The 26,515-nt window shown below is 38.5% G+C and overlaps 1 protein-coding gene across 2 annotated transcripts in view; it reads right to left on the bottom strand.

Annotated features, from left to right (window-relative positions):
• Window positions 1–26,515, bottom strand: part of SMARCC1 (SWI/SNF related, matrix associated, actin dependent regulator of chromatin subfamily c member 1) — a 90,066-nt gene that overhangs the window by 58,748 nt on the left and 4,803 nt on the right. For both annotated transcript variants that reach the window (XM_026089744.1, XM_026089745.1), the window contains exons 2-14: window positions 25,081–25,166; window positions 21,330–21,411; window positions 20,211–20,303; window positions 16,011–16,080; window positions 13,475–13,544; window positions 11,655–11,730; window positions 8,823–8,948; window positions 8,003–8,121; window positions 6,521–6,645; window positions 5,595–5,654; window positions 4,945–4,982; window positions 1,488–1,609; window positions 795–866 (exon numbers count right to left, since the gene is read on the bottom strand). In XM_026089744.1, coding sequence (XP_025945529.1) covers window positions 795–866; window positions 1,488–1,609; window positions 4,945–4,982; window positions 5,595–5,654; window positions 6,521–6,645; window positions 8,003–8,121; window positions 8,823–8,948; window positions 11,655–11,730; window positions 13,475–13,544; window positions 16,011–16,080; window positions 20,211–20,303; window positions 21,330–21,411; window positions 25,081–25,154 — 1,127 coding nt within the window. In that variant the 5' untranslated portion in view covers window positions 25,155–25,166. The remainder of the gene's footprint in view (window positions 1–794; window positions 867–1,487; window positions 1,610–4,944; window positions 4,983–5,594; window positions 5,655–6,520; window positions 6,646–8,002; window positions 8,122–8,822; window positions 8,949–11,654; window positions 11,731–13,474; window positions 13,545–16,010; window positions 16,081–20,210; window positions 20,304–21,329; window positions 21,412–25,080; window positions 25,167–26,515) is intronic.

The following is a 26,515-nucleotide window of genomic DNA, read 5'->3' as shown; positions in this document are numbered from 1 at the left end:
ATAAGGAGATGAGACAGGTACAAACCTGGACCTAAATTCAACTCAGAGAATTCCAGCCAGACTTAATAAGTTCAGAATTAAAAGTCACTAGATGGTTTGCTACGGTAATATAAAAATTTTTTCTTCCTGCAATGCACAACCCCAGCTCTCTAATTTAAATCAGACTACCTAATATTTGAAAGACAAGTTAACATTTCTCTACATCTCAAGCCAGTGCTAACTAAGAGTCATTCTTTGGCCCTCAACTGCTCTTTCAGAATTACCCATCAGCTGCCCAGGGAACTATCTAATAAACACTTAGCCCACATATAACCACGGAAAATCTATTTGATATTCTGACACAGCCTCCTATAAGAAACTTGCTATTCTAACTCTTGAGTCTCAAAAATACAGTGTGTAATCACAAGAGAGAAAGAAAAGTAAGGAGGATCATAAGTTTCTACAGCACCAAGGAATTTTTCAGTTGTCTACAAAAGATTACCATGTCACATTCCACAGGAAAAAAAAAAGTTTTTTCAATATGACTCAAATGAAAATAGTTTTGTTTTTCCTGGATACCTACTCCTAGCTATTACTTTGATATCTACAAGTTTTATCTATACTACAGTAAAACACAGCCATTATCAATCTACAGGAAGTGGTTGTACAGGCGCTCTTTGCTTCTTTCATGCACCTGGAAACAGTATCTGATTAACACACGTACAACTGAAGTGACTACAGGATTCCTGACATTGAAAGCTCCTTTATCTATCTTGCTGAACCGTTACATGCCTATATTTACATGTTTGACTTACATTTCTGGAGTCTTGGACTTGTTTTTTCCATTGAAGAACTCAGGAAGAGCACGACGTTCGATCACATGAATACTGTAAAAACAACACACAAGTCAGATGCTCAATACTGAACGTAATCTTCCAGAGTACTCTACATACCCTTAAAATGCACATCTCGATGGAGTACATTTAGAGCAAGGGTTGCTTTTTGGATATCCTAATATTCTCACATGACCCTTTGAAATTTAAGTATTTTTTCATCAGATAAGCAAAGCAGTAAAGGCAGTTCAAAGAGTGTCGGAAGTACTGTTCATCTTGCTTTAGATTAGTTATGACTGGACACATTAAAGAAACTTGCAGCTTGGCAGGGCTGCCGACAGTGGTTTGTTTATATTTTTATTCAGGATCATGTCCACTCAGGTTTTGAACATCTCCAAGGATGGAGACTCCACAACCTCTCCGGGCAGCTGTTCCAAAGTTCAACAATCCTCACAGTAAAGATATGTTTTCTTGTGTTCAGATGGAATTACCTGTGTTTCAGTTCGTGCCTGTTGTCTCTCGTCCTGTCGCTGGGCACCACYGAGAAGAGTCTGGCCCCATAACATGGGAGCTAGACCCAAAAGGTACTTTCCTTCAGCTCTCAGCTTGAGTTATTATAAGAAACAACCAACCTCCAAGACTAAATTTTCCTCCAATCCCAAATTACTTTCTTACCAGTTGTAGTCAAACCATGATGCATAGCTTGGAATAATGATGTGGTTGGTTTGTTCTGTGACGTTATCTTCACCTGGATCAATTGATCGACTTTGATCACCTTTGTTAGGATCTTCATCTTCCTGTATCATTGGGGGAATATAATGGTTAATAGGTTGCAAGAACAAAGACGCCTAACAACTCTCAACCACCAAAAMGTTAATCCAAAACAAATACTTTTCCATCCTGGGAAGAATAAACTTTTCTTTATGCAAATCTCTGGTCAGCTGGGRAAGCCTCAGGAATCAGAGAAAGTGTGATCTGTGTTCTTAAAAAGAAGTTAAAGGAAGTGTAAAGCCAATAGGAAGTTCTTTTACGTAGCCAGTTTTCTCAGACCTCAAGGACATACATAACTACAGTTAGATCATGCTCCATGTCCTGGTTATAAAATTAAATGCACTRACCACAGTATTATTTCTTTGCATTTCAATTTACAGCATACTGCAACCACATGTAATAAATACAGCACTGATCCAGACTACTTTGCAAGCTCTTTGCCCAGCTCCTSCTGCCATCTCCAGATGCTGACACCATAACTCTTACTCCTCAAAAGAATATTAAAAGAAAACAGATTCACTACTTTGCCTARCTTTACTGGAAGACACTTGTCAGCTGTAAGAGTTTCTTTTCTAAAAAAACTGCTTCTGGCTASCCTAAATTCTTGCTTACATAAACTCACTTTAATCAATCTTAAAGCTGGTCCTGGGTGTTTCACTCTTGTGATGAAGACACAGCAAGTTCAAATTGTAACCGTGTGTGTTCTTGTACTTGTTTTCACTTGGAAGGTGAAAGTACCCATGAGCTTGCTTGTGTTTGATAGCTTCTCTCTGCYTGGACTTGGTTCTTCCTGAAGGGGAATAATAATGGCAGTATACCCCCACTTACKTGTAGGGCTAGAATGGGTACCGAGGCATGGCATGAACTGGTAATAATCCTGGGGGGCGCAGGGGGCATCCCCTCTGATTCTTAGAGCAGACTCGGGCAGTAGGAAGTATTTTAACATTGACAGTAGTTATCACTGGGTATTTAATCACCATCCATTAATATGAGTGAGAAAAACTGCACCTGCCAAAGCTAACATTTCGAGTTCTAATAGGAGGTTAATGTTACTATCTCCTCGCTTAGAAAGTGWGAGGCAAACATGTCCCAGACACTTCAGAAGATAGCGAAGTCCATCAGTGACACTCTACTTACTCGAGGACAAAAAAAGGTTTGAAACCTGGAAAATAAGACAGCTAAGAGAGATACTATTAAGCAATAAATGGATTTATTTTTACCAATGTAAGTGTGCTCTGAGGTGGCCTGTGGAAGTCTGTTTGCAAAACTGCCTGTTAAGCAGAAAAAAAAACAACTAACTGTGATTACTTCATAAGATATATGAACAGCTTCAGAATCGGTGTCTCCATTCAGTCCAGTGGAAGAATAACACACTCCACTCTTACAATATTTAAAGGGATTCCTTTGTGTTCAGTGTGGGGATTTAGGAAAGAATTTGGAAGGTTTTACAGATCTGAGGTAAAAGTTCCAAGATCACACTGGATAAAGACGGATGGATGTTATCCATATATCCTGTACAGCATGCCAGGTCTGAAGTCACCAACTCTTCCAGCAGAGGCAATACTGAGGTATCCTTTCAATAGAGATGACAGAAGGAATAGTCTTAGCAGAGATTAGGAGTGTTTTGTTAAGCCAGAAAAAAGGTTTGGTGGTGGGTGCAGAGGAAAAGAATATGAGGTTCTTAAGCTTCAATACCATCAAGAGCAGAAATATAGTTAAAAATCCGAGCAGACTGGTGGTGTGTTGTAGCAGCTGCTAGGTAAGCATTTTACGTACAGCTAGARAAAGGAGACAGTTCAAGGTGGCAGAAGCTATCATTAGGCAACACTGGTAAAGAAATTCTCCTACTGTCCTGAACAGGCTACTGCAGCAAATAATCTGATTTTGCAAACATCTCAGARGAAGAGATCTTCAGAGAGATGACGATTCTAACTCGTGAACTGTCCAGTGAAGTAAAACTAGGTCCAGGCACAACATCTGATATTGGTTTTAACAGAATTCAAACTATAGTCTCTTAAGTTAGTGAGTTGATATGATGAATTGTAGTCAAATGCTGTGAAAGCTCGGACACTGAGTACGGATATGCTTTGTTGGTTATACAAAGTGGACAAACCTTTTATACTAGAAATACGATAACAGATCACAGAAGTTATAACAGAGAGGGCAGATGTTTCCTTGGAAGACTGCTAGGAATACAGTAAATGCAAGATGTTCTGAGATGAAAGCAAACAAAACTGATGAATGGGCCACATGCACTGATAGCGTAAAGAAGTCATTCCTTGCCCACTGAAAGGTAAGACTGCACCAGGAGAGATCCCTGTGAACCGTATGCAGTGGCAATTCTTAAAGCTTTCACTGGCCCAAGTTTTTTGCACAATTTGAACAAAGAGCAATACTTGATCTCCATATCCTACCATAGGCAGCTCAACGTTTAATGCTCTCTGATTGAATCACTTATCTAGCCAAATTTCAAGAGAAACAAAACAGACTTAAAAACAATGCAGTCCCTAAAGAAAGATCTTAAGAGTCTTTGATACCAACCAAGTATTGTTTTGGGGAACTGAATTCCCCTAAAGACAACAAGGAATTGTTCTAAATCTCTTTAGTGAGCTGCCAATAGCTATTAAGAAAAGAAGTCCTTCCTCTCAATCCCCTTAACTTCCAACACCCTTCTCCTCTTAAACTACATTTGCTAAACAGAGAAACAGATGAAGGGCAAAAACTAAGAAAAAGAAAAAGCCTGTTTGGTACAGAACATTTCTGAAAATGCATATGCAAATCAGATGTATGAGCTGAAATCTAGTAAAACTAGAAGTCCATCGGTATGGAGAGAAAGTCAGATTTTCTTAATGGATGTCTGCAGCTAAGAACACATCCAAGCACCTATGTCTATGCAGGCCTGCAATTGTGCGAACCTAACRTAGATGTGATCTTTTCTTATCTGCATGATCAGGAAGCCACCTTACTAGACAAGCTGTTAAAAATAGATCCTGGCATACAAACAACGCAATTAAGTACAGAAGCTACTCAGGCAATTCTATTAAAGTGATCAGGAAACCTACCTAGGGTTTAGATTTAGTCCTGAAACCTAAAGAAAGTAACTTTTCAAAAGTCTAGCAAAATATTTCGCATCTGTCTCCTCATCCTCATTTTTAATATACTAGATTTAAAAATGCATAATAATCTCACACTTTCATTTTTTTAAGCTACAAAGGGTAGAATTTTTATAATAAAAAAAGACATTCCCACCAGTGACCAATTTTAATCTTATACACTACTAAACATTACTGTTGTAAGCTTCTGAATCAAGATGATCTCAGTTTCTACCAAGCTCAGCTCAGCACTGAATGGCTGTTGTTACCTTTCCTCCAGTTGTCACCGTCTCCTCATCCTGTTCATCTGAAAGGCAAAAACAGACAGTTAAATTAATAAAATGCATCTGATTACTCCTAAGCCTTTCTAGCAACACAACTGCTTAATCAGAAAGGATATTTGTTTKGGGAGGGAAGCGAGGAGGAAAGTAAAACAGACAGCACATCATTAAGACAATCCCATCTTTATGCAGGCACTCAGCTATCCCAGACAAGGGAACAGACAAGAACTGGAATACAGACCAAGGATAATTAGAATTTTTCAACACTTGGGAATCCATAATTAATTACTGCCTGGCCCCGTGCCTTAAATGCAGTCTTGTATAATAGGATATGGGAGACTAGTTTAGATCTCTTATGCCAAAAGCTTAGCAAAGCTCAGGGAACCTGTAATTTACCCTGACTCCCAGTATGAGAGAAGAAAAAAAGAAGAAGAAGAAAAAAAAAAAAAAGATGCCTAAGGAGGAACAGAGCCTCAAAAGGGGAACAGAGTCACTATATTTCAGCTGGGATGCATATAGAAACTGAAATAATTAAATAAAGGACTGGAATTACAGATTCTTTTTAAGATGGAGAGATTTAAAAATATTTATTCTATTATCTGCAAACACGACTTTACTGTAAGACACTTTTCTTTTACCTAGGTCTGCTACTGTTCCTCCTTTCACAGGCGTGTTTTCACTGTCTTTCTTTGGGTTCACTACAAAAGAAAGCAAGATTGAAATTCTGATGAGCAACCTAATAAGATATAATTATCACAAAATCTAGCATGCAGCAGCTAGACTATCTTGCAAATAAAGAGTTGGTTATTTTGTTGGTCATATCTTTGCAGTTCAAAGGATTTCATCTGATCTACGCAGTCTCAGCACAACAGATCATTTGTTTGGTTTCTCTGCAACTTCAGCTCCGAACACACTGCAGCCTTTATTCACGCATTTCGTGGACCAAGTACTGTACTCCTCCCACCTGCACAGCATTTAACAACTCTTACATGTCTTGCATGCAAGTTCAAAACAGGTAAAATTAAACAGTGTGACTCCCAAAATAGTTTGGCATCAGGGACCGACAAAGAGGAATTCCATTATACTTCTGACCTACTCTTCACTTAACGGATACTGTATAGATATTGTACAGATAAACACTTTGCTGAAAAGGATTAAGAATTGAATGCATTAGGCATTAGGCCAGAGCTTCCCCTAATTTGATTTGGTTATCTTGGGTACTTGACAATGCTATGCTTTTGCTCCAGAAAACTCCGTACTCCAAAATGACATGATCTCAGCATGCTGAGCAAGAGCAATCCTAAAATAGGCATAACTAAACATTTAAGTGGATTTTCCTAAATGTATTTCAAAAACATAAACAAAAGAAGGTGAATCTGTTACCCTTCTTAGCACAGCGGTCAAATTTGAAATCTTGACTAGTTAAAATTTAGATGGGCACAGAATCATCCTACCCCAAAGCCATAGAGTATCCCAGGGCTTTGATAAAATACACGCATATTTTCACTATGCTGTTTAAGCAACTGTTTTAACACTCAAAAACTGCAGTCTAGACATATTTTACCATTTTTGGGAAGTACCACTTCTTCTATGTTGGGAACCGGTGTGGGGTCCTCCATGTCCTTAGTAAGATCTTCTTGCTCATCTTCTTCTTTCTGCCCTCTCCTTTTCCCATATAAGGCTGCTTGTCTAAAACAGACAATACACAAAGCCTCTGCAGCTGCAACCGTCACAAGGTTCTCGACTTTTGTCTTCATCAGATCTCAGGTTTAAAGAATTGGGTCAAAATACTTTTATGACAGCAAGAGCGCTGTAGAAAATGGTGCTGACAAGTTAAAGAAAAAGCTTCTCTGAATATTATTAAGATGAAGTAACATTTAAGAGGAGGCTAGTGAGCACCTTTTGCACTCTAATCAGATTCCAACACAGAAATACCTCTCAAAAAAATAAGTTTCAAATAAGTAACAGTCTTTTCCTATTGTTTCAACACTACAAAGCAACATCGTATAAATTCTTAATTCCAACTCAAAATCGTCTCTGATATGTTGGCAGCACTTGCCTACTAGTGAGATTCAACGGACTAGTGATTCACCTACATTTGTCCTTTTTAAAGTTTCAATAAGGGCATCTGCTGCACAAAACAGAAGAGGCAACAGACCATTTCAAGACCATTTTCTTTTAAAGAAAAGTTGTCTTAGACAATCAAGTCTAGTTTGCCAAGGAGGCCATTCTGGGAACAGAGGCAGAATTACCTAAGCCTCTACTTATAGAGTCCAACTAAGACTTAACATTTCAGACAAAAAAAAAAAAAAAAAAAAGAATTATTCAATCAACTAATTCTGATGAATTTCCAGTCCTATTTTGTTAGGTCCTCATGAACTACCATGTTAAACGACACCTGGATTTTTAGTTTTAGAAAATATGCTCCCCTCTGTATCCACACACAAACCCCATTAATTAAAAGCTTTTTCCCCCTCTATCATCTGTAAGCCTTTTTTAAAGATCAAGCTAGCACTGAATGAAAAAAAAAAAAAAAAGAGAGAGAAACCTTATTTTAGGCCACCTGTAATTAGCAAATGCTACTCCATTACAAAGTCACATCTGAAAAGTGGGCTTTAAAAATGCCTAGTTATGTAGACAAAATAATCTTTTTCAATTAAATGCAGTGACTCACAGGGCTTTAAAAAGTGCGCGTGTACTACATGCTTGCACTAACAGAACTCAAGGAGTCTGAATTATTTTAGAAGCAGTAGTGCAACTTTTCACTTGACAAGCTCTACTCTCAATGCAGTAATGAGAACCCCGACGTTGAGACACAGGTAACATGATGACTTGCACCAGATTCTCCTCCACCTGCAGGCAATAAATTTCTACAGCGGAATAGAGAAATTAAGCATACTGCACTAACAAAAAAATCACACAAATTACTGCAGAAATAATTATACCACTGCAATGTAACGTGAGGCAAGCGAGAAAGGAGACAGACCTTTCCACAAGCACTTCTTCAAGCAAAATTAGCCTCATCTTCCATGAGTTAGACACTCACCCTTTCTTCCCTGTCTTTTTTCTCGATTCCACCGGAGTGGGAGGAGGAGAGGGAGAATGCTTTCTCTTCCTTGTACTTGCTGCTGCTTTCCTGTCTCTCCTCTCTGGACTACGTACAGGCTGTTAGAGAAGTGAAGTTATTAGCTCATCCCAAATTCTACAGTTATTGAAACTCAGTAGGCTGCAGTCTTCCTTCATACATCCTAAAACAAAGAGGCTAAATGCAATAATATCACACCGAGCACCACATTCAGCTCCAGAATACTTCCATTTGCTAATGTGAAATGCCTTAAGTTTTCTACAGCCATCCCTTAGCCGCTGCTATGGCTATCTACTTAAGAACTGTGCTCTTAAAACGGTGTGATTCAAATGCTAACTTCTGACTTTAGTCCATCCATCAGGATTTCCCAGTGAGTAGCCTGACTTCAAGGAAAAATGAATGTGTTTTCAGAGTCCTAACTAACTCCCTGCATTGGGAGGGATACAAAAATTAGTCTCAACAAGTATTTTGGTTCAGAGAATCTGGAAATCAAATTAACTGTTTCTGTTTAAYGTACCACATGCTTTCATTTGTGAGAAAGCACAGAGTGGGTATTATCTCTTATGTCAGGGGCAGGAGGGGATCAAAAGACATAATTATACTTTGGGATAAAAGACAGGCATGTCAGAAGAAAATGAAACTAGGTTGTGTTATCGTGGATACCTCAGACACCGTTCGACTAGCCTAATTTTAGCGGCTTTGAGCCCCAGAATTGACTTATGCAGAGAGAAAGAATATTAATGTATCAACGGGTCACTCATTAAGCAGAGAAGCACCTTACCTCTTCGTTTTTCATGGAGATTCTCTGTCGAAAACTCACTGATTTCCTGTTCTCATCTACCTCGTAATCCTCTTCATTCATCCACTCATTGAATATGTCTGTGTCCAAAATCCACTTGGCATGAACCTAAAGAACAGATGGACATATCAATATGCTGATGTTTTTTGGAAAAACAAAACAAAACAAAAAACCAAACAAACAAAATCACTCCACAACAGACCTAGTAAGATGAAGGAAATACTTGCAAGTTTGGTTACAAAGGTCTGAAGGTCTGAGTATCTCATAATGGTTTCATGTATACTAAATGAGATGAGGACCACATAAGGCAATGCACTACAGGATGGATACACCCAAAATAAGTCTACTGAATCCTATGCCTGTTCTTCAGTTGTTTTAAGCCTTCCAAGGCGTGAGGTTAGTTCTCACAGCCAGGACAATGGCTTTGCATTAAAGAGTACAGCACCCAAAGATGTGGAAAATTACCACCAAAATCTTTCAAGTACAAGACCGATCACCTTAGCAAGTATACTTTGATACAAACAAAATACACAAAAAAATAGGAAACCTTGAAAAGAAAGGATTTACCATGTTGACTTAGTAAAATGTCCATCTTCAAATAAAGTTTTAGCTTACACAGCTGAACAAGAAAAATCGATTCTTGTTCTTCAATACTATATGTACACACATATACACAAAAAGCATATGTGTTCTAGTTATTCATAAATAGCTACCTGGAATGAGTAGCTTTTGAACAGAAATCAAATTGTTTTCTGACCCGAATTGCCCTTTTAACTCTCCTATTCAGATCAGCAACAGAGACACAGAACAACATTGCGTGTTACGTATAAAAGAGCAAGTCCAATAATAGGACAATAAAGTAAAATTTAGTGCTGTTTGATAACTATTTTGTATTGTTTTCTTGCAATGAACTAAATCAGAAAGACAAACCATTTTGCTACAAAGAAAACAAGTCATGTGAAGAATCTCAGTAAAGCTGCCACTGTTGGTTTGAGCGCTCAAGCTTTCCACAGACGGAGAAATGCCGATTCTTTTTCATCATAGTGACATCGGTTAAGAACAGCTTTCCCATTCAAACCAAACCTTGCCAAATAAGAAGAGTGAGCTGCGACACCCTGGGATTCTGAAGTCACCTGCAGGTTTTCTTAGACATTCATGTTGGTTATGACTCTAGTGACAGCTGCATTTCGCACACTACTTTTTTTTTTTAAGCAGTCTCAGTGCATTTGGCAAATTTAGTCAAATCCAGAAATTTGAACTGTGCACTGTACTAAGAGCATACAGAAACCRGCTTTTACATCAGGACTGAGCCAAGGCAAACCAACTCAAGAGCTTCACGTACCGGTGTGACCATGGAGCTGGGGTGGAGTGGCAGGGTGAGGGGGCAGGACTTGGCAAACTGAGCTGAGGTTTGGCTGACCATACCCAAAAGTGCTGGCAATAAGTTGCCTTTACAGTATTTCAAAGAGAATAGCAAGATTTCAACTGTATCATAGACTTCAAAATTCAGATTTGTTCTTCTAAAGAAGCTAATACTTTGGCCAGTTCTATATTGTAGCATGTTTTTTTTCCCCCTCAGATATTACTTTTCTAGAAAAGTGTTGTTTTAAAAAAGAATTTACACACTTTTCAAAGGGAACTTAACAGCTCCAACAATGCAGTGATTCAATTTCACATCTCTGAAGCAGCCACAGAAAAAACGAAAGCTGTTCAACAAAAAGCTAGATGACACTGGACATTAATCCACAGCAGCAAGCAAAACCCAGCTCAACCTAGGATTGCCATGCCATTTCATTCCAGGAAAAAAAGAAAAGAGATCCTAAAATTTTCTATTAAAACAAGATTTGTAATCCTAAAAGCCATCTCTTTAAGTTGTAAGCAAAATACTGAATTGATGTCAACATGCGAGCAGACTACCAAACATAATTCTTCCTTCAGAACTTCAAAAAAAAAAAAACGTTCCAGCAGAGTCTTCATGAACTTCGACAGCTTGAACTGCCGGTCTCCAGACGTCACGTCACAGCAGGATGGAGCGGACGGGTCAGGGCTCCAGGCTGCCTTGCTCAGGGAAGACAGACTGCCCTTCCCTCAGCCCTGCCGCGCACAGGGAAGAAGATCCACGATCCACAGTGACCCAGGCAGGCTGCGGTCAGCAAATAGTTTGGCTGCACGATGCATTTGAACATGCTGTATCCTGAAGAAAGGGCCCAGCAGTACATATAGCCTCTRTTAGCAAGGTAGCCTGCTAGCTTAGGATGAAAATACTGATTTGTGAGTCTTTAAAACATGAACTTTTTGCAGAAAAAAAAAGTTTTAAGCCCTGTAATACGTGTGTGGTAGCCTCAGTTTTCTAACTAGATTATTTTCTCTAATAACATTGTTTCAAAAACATCACGAAGATACAGTATTTTCCCGACTTCCTCTCCTTAAACAGTGTATAAGGGCATCCTGCCCAAATAATGAGTTACCAGGTTTCATCTCAGAGATGGCTGCACTTCAGCAGTAGGGAAAGGAGTTACCTTTAATACAAAACACATAAGTCAAGCTAAAATAATCACCAGTTATTTTGTCATTAACGGGGATGCATTATTCTCCCCTTTTCACTGACAAAAATGTTTTTCAGTGGTGTAATTCCCCCACCCAAAGAAACCTTTTAGACATTTTTATCACAGCCTTAAAAATATCATTCTGCTTTTCCACAYAGATGGAAATACAGCTATTGATATTCAGCAGCGCTTTAAAACATCTACCTAGTAGCACCTGAAAATGAGACATACAGTAATAACTTTGGGGAACTGTTAAAGAGAGACTTACCTTCCATGGCTTTTCAGGAATTGGAGGATCCTCAATTTCAGCATCTATTTCATTAGCATGAACCCAAGTGTCATAGCTGTGAGAAAAGTCATGAGAAAACAAAATTGGTACCCTCGGCTGTTCATCCAGATCCCCAGCAGGAATATTCATTCAGCAACTTTAACATAACCTGATCATACCGCTGGGAGAGAATAGCAAGTTATTGTCCACTCCGTGAAAAGTTAAATAAAGAAATAATCACTGTTTTCTGCTAGAGGAATAGTTTCGGCTTAAAAAAAAAAAACAACAAAAAAAATACACTGAAATTGAGGGGTCCAAAGCATCTAATGTACGCTTACAACTTTCTGAAGTCAGAAACCATCTTAGTGAAACCAGCTCCAGCTTGRAATTACACAGCTAGTCTTTAGATTCAGGGGTACATACACAATTTCTGGGTCACCTCTTCAAGCCCTGGTTTTACATTGTTCCCATTCTCATGGGTGTGAAGTGAGAAACCCTGGGCTCTTAGAAGACAGGAGTGTGTATCCTCTCCTACAAACCCCACTGCTGTAGAATCCACCCATTATTTACATTCACTTTTCCACCTGCTATTCCCCCCAAAGCCTATCCATAAACAACAGGAATCCGCACTCAGTAACATTAAGAGCCCAAACACCTTGTAATCAACTCCAGGCATGTATTAAGTGACTTAAGTCATAAACAGGAAAGGATGTGTATATAGCATTTTTCCYGTTTTCACTGATATTTATAAATATATAAACACACACAGATTGAACATACAAATCTGATAACTGATATGATAGAAAAATATTTAGTCATTCATCTATATGAATAGAGAAACTTAAATGATTGTTGTTTGCTCTCCTCCACTGAAGAAACATATGGCTCCCAAGAATTCTGTGCATGGGCAGCAGAGCAGAGTTTTGTGCCCTGAAAAGACTGTTTAAATAAAGTCAGTGCTGAGTTTTCAGTCTTTTGTGTTTTCGTAGTCTGGGCTCAGAAGCCAATTATTACAAATACATTTAAATTACTAAGGGTACATAAGCTACCTTTTAACATCTTCTGAAAACTAAAGACAGCCTTCTCTTGCAGCAGTCACTTGCACTTCACTGAAGGCAACCCGTGGAGTGAAATCTCTCTCCTTCGTTGAACAAAGTCTAGCTAAATGATTAAAGACTACCCTTCTGGCTTTAAAGTTTTATTAACTTCATGGAAAGGCTCACTCCCACTTCGGAGGTCTGGTTCAGTTGCAGCCCTATTAGTGGATCTGCAGAGAAGTGCACTCCTTTTCTAACCTCACCCACCTGCCAGTATCGTAAGCAGGTATGAATATTTCAGTTTTAAAGCCACTGACTTAAGTCTTTTACCAAGTCCTGGACACTACAAAAAACAGCAGCAATACCAAGTCACTCAGTGGTTATATTCCATAATACCAGCTCTGCTTGTTTCATAATATAAATGCTGATGTACAATCATTCAGAAACAACAGGAATGCAGTACTGTGTACTTGGGTTGAATTTTTAGAAGAACCAACATAAAACAAGCCTGTCGTATTCTGCAGAACAAGAAAAGAGCATCGTTGCAGTCCACGTAGTTAGAACGTCCCCAGTTCAGATTCACTGCTGATAGCCACAGAGCACCAGGAGTACATCAAGCAGAGTGCAGAGCATTGGTATCAGAAGAAGTAAGACTCAATAAGCTAAAGGAATAGCTTGTTTGAGGATACGGACTGGCCTACTTGCAAGTTTTAATTAACACTTCTCCTTCAAACAAACTTTAGCAAGATTTGGGATATGCTCTCTTCCCCCACCTTTCTTTACCTGTCTGGAAAAAAACCCCAGTGTACCAGCACCTGCTTGTCTTTTTTCATCACAGGTCTCAACCATTCATCTGCAAAGGGGAAAAAGATCTAGCATCAGGTTCAGCAGACTGTGAAACAATTTAAACACTATTTTGCTTTTCCATAGTTAGACACCACAAGGTTATTGCAATCATCTTTGTTAAAAGTCTGTTGTAGCAAAATTAGAGCGACCTGACCCGTTTAGTAAAAGAAACTTGCCCGCATCATCTTTGCCACCTCTAAAACATGCATGTGCTCGGCCAGTATACTGCACAGATGTTACATTAGTAAAATCATTTTAATGCTAAAATCATTTCCATCCCCGGCCACATATTGATAATCTAACTCACTCCAGATTAAGATCCAACGGGGTTTGAAACAGTCACGTGTTTCTCAACAGACCCAAAACCAGAAGCAAAAGCAGAGTTTCTGGCTGACAGGTGGAAACATTGGAAACGCTGTTTTCTACCAGCTTATGTTGTCCTACCACATCTCCCAAGTACTCTGGCTCCTTGGGCCCGGAACTCGTAATGGGGTAGAGGAAACCCTCCAAGGTGACATTCGGTAAAGACAACAACAACATGGAAAGAGAGAGGTTCTCCAGTCCTTCGGGACAAATATTTTTAATCACTGTGTAACTGAAAAGCCTAAATTTCTCCCAAAATGTTTTCTTGTCAACTGGTAAGTCTCTGCCCTCTCTCTTTTTGTATTCTGGTCAGAGTTCTGAATCACCTCATTAACTTCTCCTTTCGATTTACACTTATTCCATGGGACTGTTTTCTGCTATTAAATTCTACTCTTATCAGGTATTTAAAGACAAAACAAGTTTTGAAGGAAGAATTTCATGGGAGGAACAGGGAAGAGAAGGGAGTGAAACTGACTTTATTAAAATACTTCCAAGAGGTCGATGGCCTCATGAGACTTAAATTTCAACTGTCTTCTGCCACACCACTGTTAATAGAGACTTCGAGTTAACACAGACCTACTGAGCAACACCAGGATTTTGCTAATGCTGCAATAAGGTGCAAGTTCAGTCTGACTGGTGTTTTAAAGTTGATTTTGTTTTTAAACTGCACCTCCGAGATAATGCAACAACCTACTCCTCCGAATCAAATTCGTCTTTCCTCGATACCCCAGCGAAGGGGGAGAGAGAGCACAGTTTGAGAATATTGCCCAAAGGGGGACGAGAAGAGAAAGATCCTGAGGATTTGAATCTGTATAATGCTACGCTCCTTGAATTCAGGGCTGCTGTCTCATCTTAGTATAATCGGGGATTAAAAAGAGAGCGCTCTGTCTAACACACCCACATGTTCATTGAACATATGACAGATAGGACCCGCTGCGTTTAATTTTTTTCCCAAAAGCTGAAGTGGTTAAAATTAAATACAAATCTGTGAGTAGGCCTTATATTCCCAGAAGTACAGAGCATATATAGACAAGCAGCAGAGGACGAACGATCCACCATTGTTCCTATATGGAAGTGAATACTTCCATCTAGTGGAGATCAGATGCCAGGGCGAAACAGAAAAATCTAAGTTATGTCAGTGAAGTTCGGACTCAGCAACAATGATCCACTAGACAATAAAATATATTTAAGATCAAATAGCTTAGCAGCTCTGTTTCTTTGCTGTTTGCTGTAGCTGTTAAACTGCTTTTGTGGAAGCTATGTACTTCATAGAGGCAGATTTCATTATAATTACACCAACAATCCCACTTTTTCAAATCCCCCTGTTCTTACGTTCATCATTGCCTAAGGCTGGACAAGGGCAGAGCGTGGCAGAAGGAATTTTCATTCTCATTTATTTTAGCACCTGTGTTACGTATCATACAGCTAGTTGACTCCTAGTAGTGTTTCCCAATAAGACAAACGCTGCAATGCTCAACATTTTGACCTATTCTTACACACTTGCAATTCACGCTCAAATTATCACTGCGTTACTTCAATTCACTCATGAAATCCCATGCTTAACTTGGTATCGATTCCAATTTTACGGCTCGCATACCTAAAAATAAGGGGTTAATATAAATTACTGGGGAACACCAAGGAAGAAAAAAAAAAATACACAGTGGAAACTAGTTTTAAACCCCGTTTCATTATCCATCCTTTCAAAAAAATTTTTTTTATCTAATTTCTTCTTTATTTCTTCCAGACCTTTAGCTTTGCTCCCCTTCAGCCTGTAAGTTATTTGGGGCAYCTACCAGCTTTGTATAATGCTGGAAACTCTATTCAGCAATAAAAACTAATATCTCAACCTCCCATCCAACCACTGAAGAATATTTAGTGTTATACATCTTTCCAGAAAATATTATATTCATTAAAAAATTGGAATATTATACCAGATAGTTAAGAGCAGGACACAATGAATTTATTTGCAGTTGTTAATCCTAGAAATACTTTTTAAGCGGCTCTCAGAAGCAGGCCGAGAACAATGTGTGAAAGTTCCTGTAAGTGCTAAAAGAATTTAGTGACAAGATTACCTCCACTTAAAAAAGAAAACAACAGAAAACAACTTTACCATCATCCAGTGAGGTAGGACTTGGATAAACATGGTGGGTAGCCTTTGACTTCTCCTCAGTTACTGTTCCCTTTGGGGAAGATGCAAGGGAAGAAGAAACACCGCATGAGAAACCTTCAACACACAAAAAYGTTCCCTTAAACTTCTCCATTACTTCTTTTCACCCACAGCCCATGCAACCTAGAAACATTCAAGGCTGGTTTCCAATGCAACAACTAAGAACACCATCTCTAAAAAGCAGCAGAAAGAGGCAATTATTTTAAGAGACTGCTCACAACCTACTTTATCTTCTCTTGCCCTTTTCAGTTCAAATCCTTCCTCTTTCTGGTTCCTTCTGCCCCATTTCTCTATGTACGTCTTTATCAGTTCATCCAAGTCTACTGGTGAATATTTTATGAGAAAGCATCTCTAACTTCTTTTCCACTAAGTACACAATTTGATCCAAAACATTTTCTAAATATTATAATCTATGTAATATAAAGACTAATAGGAACTTAACTAGAAGCAGCTGTGCTGAATAGGGCATCCTTAGTATTTAAGAAAGCCTATGTAAGGGCAAAGTAGAAAAGCCTGTTCTGTAATAACAAAAAAAGCCTCCCAAATCATAAAACAAATAAAAAAACAACAACATTAACATCACACAACTGTTTGTCAAATATTCAAATAAGACCTCAGGTTGGTTTAGGACAAATTTTTCTGGACATACGAGAGGCAACAAGTATACTTTTCATGCTTATGTAGATGCCACAAACAATGATATATAAAGCAATTTTTCTAAATATGAATATAGGCCATAAATATATTCTGGTTGGACTTATGTCATCATAGACTAAAATTCTGCTATAATTATATAGCTGTTAAGTAAGTACATAATACTGCTTCATGTGGTCAGTCAAGAACACTCTGTGCTTTACTCGCACTGAAAACCATCGGGACTCTCCCATATGCTGGGCAGACACCTCTAGTCTCTATATGCACAGAGTCTTTTCCAGGAAAGCAGAATTTCATAGATTTAAAGTCTGCAGATTCTTCTCCAGAGAAGGAATTATGTATTGAAAGAGTTTGTGTGAAAATATTGTACAAAATTTATATTCCATAAATATCTGAGATTTATTTAAAGGACTTAAGAGCTCACAGGACAGGTTACAAGAAAGAATCTATGATCAACTTATTTGGAAGACAGCCACCAGCATCAAAAGGAGGGAATAAAAAAAAAAAAGAGGCAGGGAGAAGCAACGCGTTAAGGTAGAAATATCTGGAGACAACTCTGACATCAGAGTTGAAAGACAAAAGTTCTCACACCAACATAAGCTTGTAGAATGGCATGAAGGGAGACAGAGAGGTGCTCTTTGAGGAACAGAAAAAAATAAAGTTGGAGAGTGAGAAAGATTTAAAAGCATTCAAAACAGAGGGAAAGAGTCCTGGCACRAACGAAGAGCCTGTGAACTGTTCAAGGAACAATAATGGAAATTCTCTCTTCATTCTCCATGAACTAAAGACACCTCTGGAGATCAACTAAYCCAATTTTTATAAATCACATCAATAAATTTAATCTATTTTCTATCAAGCTGAAAACAAAAAAAACCCCACAACTATAGTTGAACAGGAAGTCTTCCTAGATACTCTCTTGACTGAAGGCAAAGGGATAGATGCATTTTCCAGAAAGCTTTTTTAATGTACACTTAAGCAAAATGTAAGGCTTATTTCTTACCTCTGCTAAAATGAATGTGAGTGGAAGCTAAAGGCATAACAAGATAGAAGAGTTCTCTACTATCAAAACACTTGCCTTGATGCAAATATATATAAATGCTAACCTCACTCATTATTCACTTTCCAATTCCGAAATTATTGTTCTGGCTCTTCTCAGAAGAAATCCTCAACATTTACAAAGAAAAGCAGCATCTTCATCAGTGGAGAGTACAGAAAGAACAAACATCTTGCAGGCCTTTTTTATTTTTAAATATGTCCAAAGATGACRCTAGCCACTGTGTCGGGGTCAGAGCTATGCTATTCCTCGGCACAGACTGCAGTCAGGACAGCTAGGACTTGGAAACACTAGAGAAGYGTGTTCCAGTTACTAGGACGGGGCAGGACGAAGAGGAGATTACAACGGGTAAAAATCAAGACAGTGAGCTAGCACAGGCATCAGCACAAGCACACGATGAGAATCAGAGGTAGGATAAAGGAGAAACACACAAAAAGCAGAGTTAAGGACAATTTATATTTTCAGTTCTTCACATCTCTTAAAGCAGGCAGTTTGGTCTTTAAAGTCTCTTAAATCATTCATGGATACACCATGCTTTGACTATAGAAAAAATTCCTAAATTTATGAAGGAAAAACTGAATCAGGAACCCTAATTTAAGTAATAGTATGCAGTCTTAATCAGCTGAATAATTAAGAGTAACTGATGAAAAATTACACAAATATTGAGATTATGATTCATAATCATAACACAGGAAACATCTAATCTGGAAAAGAAACCATTTGCTTTGGCTATAGCAGCAAATTATTACAACAGAAAAAGCTACGAGACCATCTCGCTCAGTAATTTGATAAGCAGTTTCCATGATTTATAAAGGGGAATAAAAGGAGCATTGTGTGGCCAGCTGTGGGACAAGTGCTGCATTGCACTTTGATGAAAATAACATTCTGTGACAAAAAAAGTCACCAGATGGTATCTGCCTGAGGACCAATGGATTCACAGATCAGTGAAAAACGTATAAAAGATATCATTAACATTACTTAAGAGATCTTTGATTCAAAAAATAGAAAGGATCTTTAGTATATTTTTTGTAAAAGGTATTTTACAACCTATTAACATAACATGAAAACAAAAAGGCTTTGAGAGTTTACAGGTCATTTAAGACAGCTGTCCTTTTCCTTGCATCAGTGTTTTCAAAGCCCTTTTAATTTCCTCCAAGCCTTTACTCTCACACAGCCTATAACATGCAGTAATCACTTCACAGCTCTCATCCAGAGCCAGTTCTTGACTTGGTTTTACCTGTCAAAATTAGAGTTCACATTCCAGAACATTTGTTTCAAAACAAGTTTAAAAAAAAAAAAAGGAAGGAAAAAAAAAAAAGGCATTTACATTTTTAAGAGTYCAACCCCTCTGCTCCAGCAGGGTCACCTAGAGCACGTTGCCCAGGGCCCTGTCCAGACGGCTTCTGAACATCTCCAAGGATGGAGACTCCACAACATCTCTGGGCAAATTGTGCCAGTGCTCAGTCACCCGCACAGGAAAAAAGCTTTTTCCTTATGTTCAGACAGAGCTTCCTGTGTTTCAGTTTGTGCCCATTGCCCCTCGGCCTCTCACTGGGCACCACTGAGAAGAGTCTGGCCCCAACCTCTTTACACCCTCCTGCACTGATAAAATCCCCCCCCCCCAGCCTTCTCTTCTCCAGGCTGAACAGGCCCAGCTCTCTCAGCCTTTCCTCATATGAAAGATGCTCCAGTCCCTTCATCATCTTTGTAGCCCTTCACTGGACTGGCTCCAGTAGCTCCATGTCTGTCTTGTCCTGGGGAGCCCAAAACTGGAACCAGTACTCCAGGTGTAACTGGAGCTGCTCTCCAGCAGGTCAGCCCTCAGAATTATTCAGTAATAAGTAAGCCCCCAAAATCACTGGTAGATTAAATTACAACAGCAAGATGATGAGAATACTTCCAGGAAATTCAACATCTAATAAGCAAGAAATTTCTGTTCAACACAAGGAAGAAAAAAAAGCAAGTAAAGTAAAAAAAGCAGTGATTATTTTAAGGACAAAATTACTTTATGCAGCTTGTTCCCACATATCTGGAATAGCTGCATTACACACTACCTTCTTTGGTCTGAGACCTGGACAGACTGTGAGCTTTGTTTTAAATAAGCATGCATTCTTCTGCAGCATTAAATCAGCTAGGGCCTAAAGCCAACTCATTGAGACGGCACAAAACTCATTCTGATTACTACTTTACACTTCAATAGCAATTTTAGATCTACTTTTAGAACAAGCAGAGTTATGCTTCAATCTGCATGTGAAGATAACTAATAACAGCGTTTTACAAATGGTGAACTTCTGGTCTTAAGTGATTTGTTCCTGCTGTCTTGTGTTGTCAGACACAATCCAAATGCAACTGATATGTTGAAGGCAAACAAATCCACCTTATCTTGTTTTATCAGTTGTCTTCAAAGTATTTAAGATATGCTATACAATAGTTACCTGGTGACGTTTGACAATGTCCTTCAACTTATTAGCCAACTTCAATTCTATATCTGGAATGAGGTAGATGGTTGGTCTACTCAGACAATTGTTCTAGGGCAAAGAATAGGAAGTTAAGTAAGAAACCAGTAGAACACCTGTGACTTCATCAAAAAAAAAATCCTATATTCACCACCAATGCTTGAACAAGCTCAAAATGAACTATACATATCAACTTGCGAGATGGCACACTATTTCGGGCTCCAGAAACTCCTAAGACAACAGTATTTGCCTTGCACATCTCCCCATTACATTGTCTGTGCTGTGGTTCCTTCTGGCCTCTGAAAATCTACTATTAGCCCTGTCAGAAACATAAAGAGTGAAGGGAACTTGACCTAGTGTAGCTGTTCTTATATTTTTGCTTTCGCAACACCTTTAATGAAAATCATGCCTTTGAAATCAAAGTATTTTGGACATGTTCTAGAAGACTTCCCATGAAAGGGAGTTTAAGTTCCCTGTGTGTCAAGATCCAAGTCAGAATCTGTCCTATTGTACTGATGTGCAGATTCCTGCATTTCTGGGACAGTGACAGGTACCCATTCATTTTATTTGGGGGTTTAAAATGTGCTTGATTACATATTAAAAAAACAACCAAAAAATTTTTTTATGTTTTTTAATAAAAAAGTATTATTGCTTTTCACTGTGCTTCCTCCTATTTCCATTTTTTAGAAGCACCGGAAAATTTCATCTTGAATATATTATACACACTGACCTTGGTTTTAGAGTCAGAGGAAAATATTCTGTTTTTCACACACACAAGTAAAAAAACCCTACATTTTAACTTGAAGCTAGACTCCATTCAGCTGCTACCTGCATAGTTCAGATAAACAAGTGAGAGTCTAGAATGTCTCCCAATCGGAAAAAAGTCAAATCCACTACAAAGCTGAAAGTCTCCAGGAAGTCAATAACCGAAGGGGTATGTGCAGAACCAGTTACTCAATGCTAGAGGTGGCACTGCCAAAGCAAGACCGAGACACTGGGAATGCACCGTCCTACCTAGTGAATCACTTCCCCCGAGCATGCACAGGGGGGCATACGAGAGAGAGAGAAACCAAATGGTTTTGGATACAGCTTTCTTGCCTGCACTAGTGTTTTCTCAATGTTCATGAACATCTCCACGTTTCGATCCATCCGGGATGGATTCTGCAGGTCAAACCTCCGCCTGTTGAGGAAAGTGATTCAAAAATATTAAAAATTTCAACCTTCCTACATTCAGTAGTAAAGAAGTTTTCACGTTTCACACAAAAAAAAAGAGTTGATTGTGGTAGCTACATAGGAACATTCATTATAATAACACTTAAAGCACAACCTCAAGTATATTTTTACTCCACTTGGCAGCCCTCATAAGCAAGAATATCACAATACCAATCAAGAAAATGCAACCAATTTGTCAATTAGAAAAATGAAGGTCGAAATTCTCCAACAAAACCCTGTAGCAGGGCTGTGCACTTCACGACAGTCACACAGGATAATTAAATGAAAACACTCAGATGCCCAAGATGGATTTCAGCAACCAGAGGAAATAACACATGAGCAAGTGTTCATGTTTCTCTCATTACTAGACGCACCCATCCGTCAGACCCAGATTCTAATCCAGGAAGAACACAGCAATGCATTTTCCCCCGTGATTTTCTAAACCACACATAAATATTTGAGAACAAGCCACCCCCCACACAGCATACATGTAGCTAATAATCCACGTACGCATTTTACGATTGTCTTCACTGGACTTGGGTACTTTAATAAGTTCTCTACTTCACTGATAAGAGTAATGAAAAATTTCAAACTAACAACACAGGTCTAAGTGTCTATTGTGAATGATGGGGAAAAAAACAACATCTTAGACTTTCTACCAGGGAAGGCAGAAGGACAAAAGCCCTCCAAAAAGCATTCTGCCACACATTAATTCTAAAGTCATGGATGAACCAACTCAAACTAAGAATCTGAACAGCATCCCTTAAGAACCTGAAAGATTGGGACAGTAATGGCAAGTGAGTGGCATGAGTGCTAAATTCAGCTCCTGCAGGTATCTGAATTAGCACTATCGCAAAGATTCATGATCACTAGCGAGGGTAAACGGCACTGTAGGTGCCTCTGGAACTGAACTGGTCCCAACCTTTAACGATTCGGCCTTTTCCCCAGCAAGATCTATTTAGATAATYGGCTTGCTGGCTCTTAGAGGACACTGCCTCGTGCACTTCTATAGCTCAGAAGTTTTGAAAAAAGCTGCCAAAACACTCTGATAACGCTCTTGACTGGGGCGCTGAGTCGGTGTTCAGGAGTGGCAATACAGGCAGAAGGGATTTCAGCACACAAAAGCAACAAGCACTCTCKGCATTTAACACAGTGGAAGAACGTGCATGTAATTACCGTGGAGTGACTGATGTGCTTTAAGTTGATACCCCAACTTAACCTGCAAGAATTTATTCCTGTGCCCGTATCTTAATGCTAATTTCTTTTAAACACATGCTCGTTTCCAGTAACACACCAAATCAATTTTTACAGTTTATAAATATACAATGAAGGTAAATCAAAGCAAGATTGATTTTTAGTCACAAAACCCATTACCACACAACTGTAGTATCGCATTAACATTATACTACTAAGTTMAACAAAGATGCTTCAGCTGAGACCACCGTGTTTTCCTTCATTTGAGGCTCTCTAGCATTTTCAGAACAAAGTTGTCCAAACCGATGGTTCTACATAAATATGCTCTGGTGTTGTGCGTCACTAGGATCATTCACTATTAATGAAAGACTGTTTCTGCAATTAGTGGTCTCTGTCTTCAAGCAGCGTTACAGATTCCTCCCTCCACCCTAATGACCTGGCAAACAAGGTAATATTCTGCTGTATTTATTAGAATCATCTTTCCATTTTTAAAAGAAAGTTATGATCTCTCTGAACACTGGTTGTGCATGTTGAAGATTCTATATTGACTTCTAGCAGTTGGACAAGTCATCAAGAAGTCTGTCAGCTCACTGCACAACACAAAAGAGATACATTTTTAATATATTAATACATTGAGGTATTTTACATCTATAATACACAGGATTTTTAAAAGCCAAGATCAAGTGATCTCTCCCCAGTATTCATACATTGACAGCTTCATAGTCTGTTCAAAACGTATGCTACTCAAGTAGATGTAATAAAGTTTCAAGGTTGAATATAAACACCAAATATATGCCAATAAATACAGCTATACATGCCCCCACATTTTTGCCTGCTCTTGAATCCCATAATCTAAGAGAAGCATGTCAATATATTAAGAAATAGCACTTTGTAGTAGCCTGTTTGGATAAAACAACAGCACTAACTCTTCCGGTTCTTGGTTTAACTGATGCCCTCTAACAGGTTTTAGCAAACAACTATTTGAATTGCAGTGACAGACAAGGTATGTCCAGGTGCACTGGATAAGTGCATTTTTCAGACATACCTATTATGACGAGGAAACGTACTTCTCCTATAAGACAGATCATTCACAAACAGGTTAAGCAAGAGTGACAATGCATACCATTAAAAAAAATAAATAAAAAAAATCATGTTTCAGGCAAAACACCACATATTATTTGTTTGAGTCAGTGAAGGATACATTCCAAGCTCTAAGTCTGAACCTCAGAGTTAAATTCAAGTATTACTTCCCTCTACATCCCACATGCACAAACACAAGACACTACCCACTAGTTGTGAGGAATCAGCAAGAGAGTGAGAAGAGAGGAGGCAGCCATACATCTGAGCTTTGCTCTCAACTTTCAATGACTGAAAACTAAACTTGTTTGGAAAAAGTGGGAATGCTTAAATATCATGAAGTAGGAGCCACTGAACTCCACTATCTTTACAGCAAGCAGGTAGCAAGACACTCCTAAAGGATACRCCACACAGAACGTTACAAGCAGGTATCATGTCCTGGATGACAGCAATGTCAGAGTAAGAAAAAAAGACTTCTGACAGAGTCACTCATACTAGCTCTCTGATTACTTCCTCCTCATATATCCAATTAGCTGATACGAGTATAAATAACTCCTAAAAAAATCCCCACCATACTAAAACAACTTTATTTTTGCCTTTTAATTTGCTCTTGTGGATCACAAAAACATATCCAATTCCAGCAATGCTGTTACAGATCAACAGCATGAGATCAGGAACTATTTAAACAGGTGTACAAGAACAGTCACTGCTTTTAGCTAATGACTTTTCATCCTCAAACTTTTTCCAATGTTCTCAAATAAAGTAATTTATGCTACTGTGCTCTTGGGAAGAGGATTATAACTTGGAAACACACAAGTCATAACACTACTGGGATGTCACATGAGCAGTCGTAACATCAGCATCAGTAGCTGCACGGGCAATGTTTCTACACTATTTACACTCCTTGTTTGTGGAGGCCAGTAAGCAACTGAATACTTAATATTTACTGGTATCTATGCTATGCTTCATATTTTCCCAGTAGTAACTAAATCCCTATACTTGATACAACAACAAAGATTTCTACCTTACAGACAGCAGAGATGCTAAGATTCCGGTTAATTTGCTCGGCCATACAGCAAATAAATGGCAAAAAAAAGTCTCAAGTTTGGAATCTAATTCCCAACCTGGAGGCTCAAGAGCTCCAACTTGGACAACTTATCTTTAAATTTGGGGGTGAGTGGTGTGTCTCTCCAAAAAAAAGCTACCATGAGCAAAACAGGGAAAAAAAACAAAAATCTCCTCTTCCCATCTCCAACTCCCTTGCCTACCCAATTCTCCAGAAAGTATTAAACTTTAAGTAGTTTGCATAGGCATTTCATGTGTTTAATTTCATGCAAAACGTGTATAAATCAAAGTAAAAACTTACCAGCCCTGTTCATTCTTATATTTGTAAGCAGCACCAAGAATGTGACATAATGTACCTCCAGCTTTGAAATCCATGAAGCACTTTGCCTAAAACCAGAAAAAGTGAAAACAGCGACATTCACTTTTATGTAATCATTGTAATCAACGTGAAGACACACTTGTTAGTTGGCAGTTTTAGACATTCATCTTATCAAATGCATAGTTTAATTTGCAGAGAATCACTTCATAGTTTCATGTTCTCCTTTCAAAACATTTCAAGAACAAGATTAAATTCAATTTAAGTGGATTTCTTCACGTATGCAAGCAGATATCAACCTGATACACCTGAAGCTGTTAGTCCTTTCTTGTATGAATATTTGAAAAAAAAAATTCTTCCACAGCTAAAGAAACACAAATCAGAGCTGCCCTTTGCTAAGATTCTCATTTTAATTTACTGCAAAATGGATGATCAATCAGTTAAGAATGTCTTCATCTGTACTGAACAGCCAAAAACAAATCAGTAGAAATGAAGAACTAGGAGCAACAGTGACTATGGAATCCAGGTCTTAAAGATTTCCATTCACTTCCCTCCTCCACCATAATAAACAGTTCAGTTTGTGAGGATCTGAAGAGGTCGCTGTGCAGATCTACCCTAAAACGCTAAATTCAACTCATTTCTTTATCTTACTGTTCAGAGAGTACAGCTGAGCCATGTATTAGTAAACATGCCCTCAGAAGTCAAGATCTGAAATTCAAATAGCAGCACTAAGAGACTGAAAAAACCTACTGATTCCTACAAGTCCATTCTCTAGAAACGTATGTACGACTGTTTGCTGCATAAGAACTGTACATTTTTGTCAGATTTTAGATTGGAAAGTTTTTGAGGGGTTTTATCTTGCTAATATCTTTAGTCAGAATGTTTGTATGTGCTTGGAAAAAGCAAACCCCTGTCAGGTAAGGTGAGAAACGGAAGACATTTGGATAGCTCAGCTAAAAAACAGCGTATCAGACAAATGTACCACTAGGATTTATTTTAACCACGCTTCCCAGACTACTGGCATACGTTGACTCTGCCATTCTCGCATGTGTGATTCAGAACAGAAAGAAGGAAAACATGCAACAGCATTTATGAACCAGCCAGTTGTAGAGGAAGCTACATACGACGTTATCATGATAGAGCAAGAAACTGTTTCTGTCAACCAGGCCTTCTCTTTGTAGTTACATGTTGTTTTCTCATGCGACTGATAAAGGAAAAAAAAATCTCTTTTTTTGTGGTACGGCTCAAGTTGGTTTAATGTCTTGTAAGAAGTGAAATTTATTTACAAACACGCATTATAAGTAAGACTTCTGAATAACTTCCTGTTTCTATTAATTGCAGCATTTAACTGCTTTTGGTAACTTTTATATAAAAATCAAGAAGACTTAAAAAAAAAAAAACTATTTAGGGAAATAGGTCC

Source organism: Apteryx rowi, unplaced genomic scaffold (assembly GCF_003343035.1).
Source record: "Apteryx rowi isolate R43461 unplaced genomic scaffold, aptRow1 scaffold_83, whole genome shotgun sequence".
NCBI classification, from domain to species: domain Eukaryota; kingdom Metazoa; phylum Chordata; class Aves; order Apterygiformes; family Apterygidae; genus Apteryx; species Apteryx rowi.
Note: the sequence above shows the minus strand (reverse complement) of the source record. Positions and strands in the feature narration are given on the sequence as shown.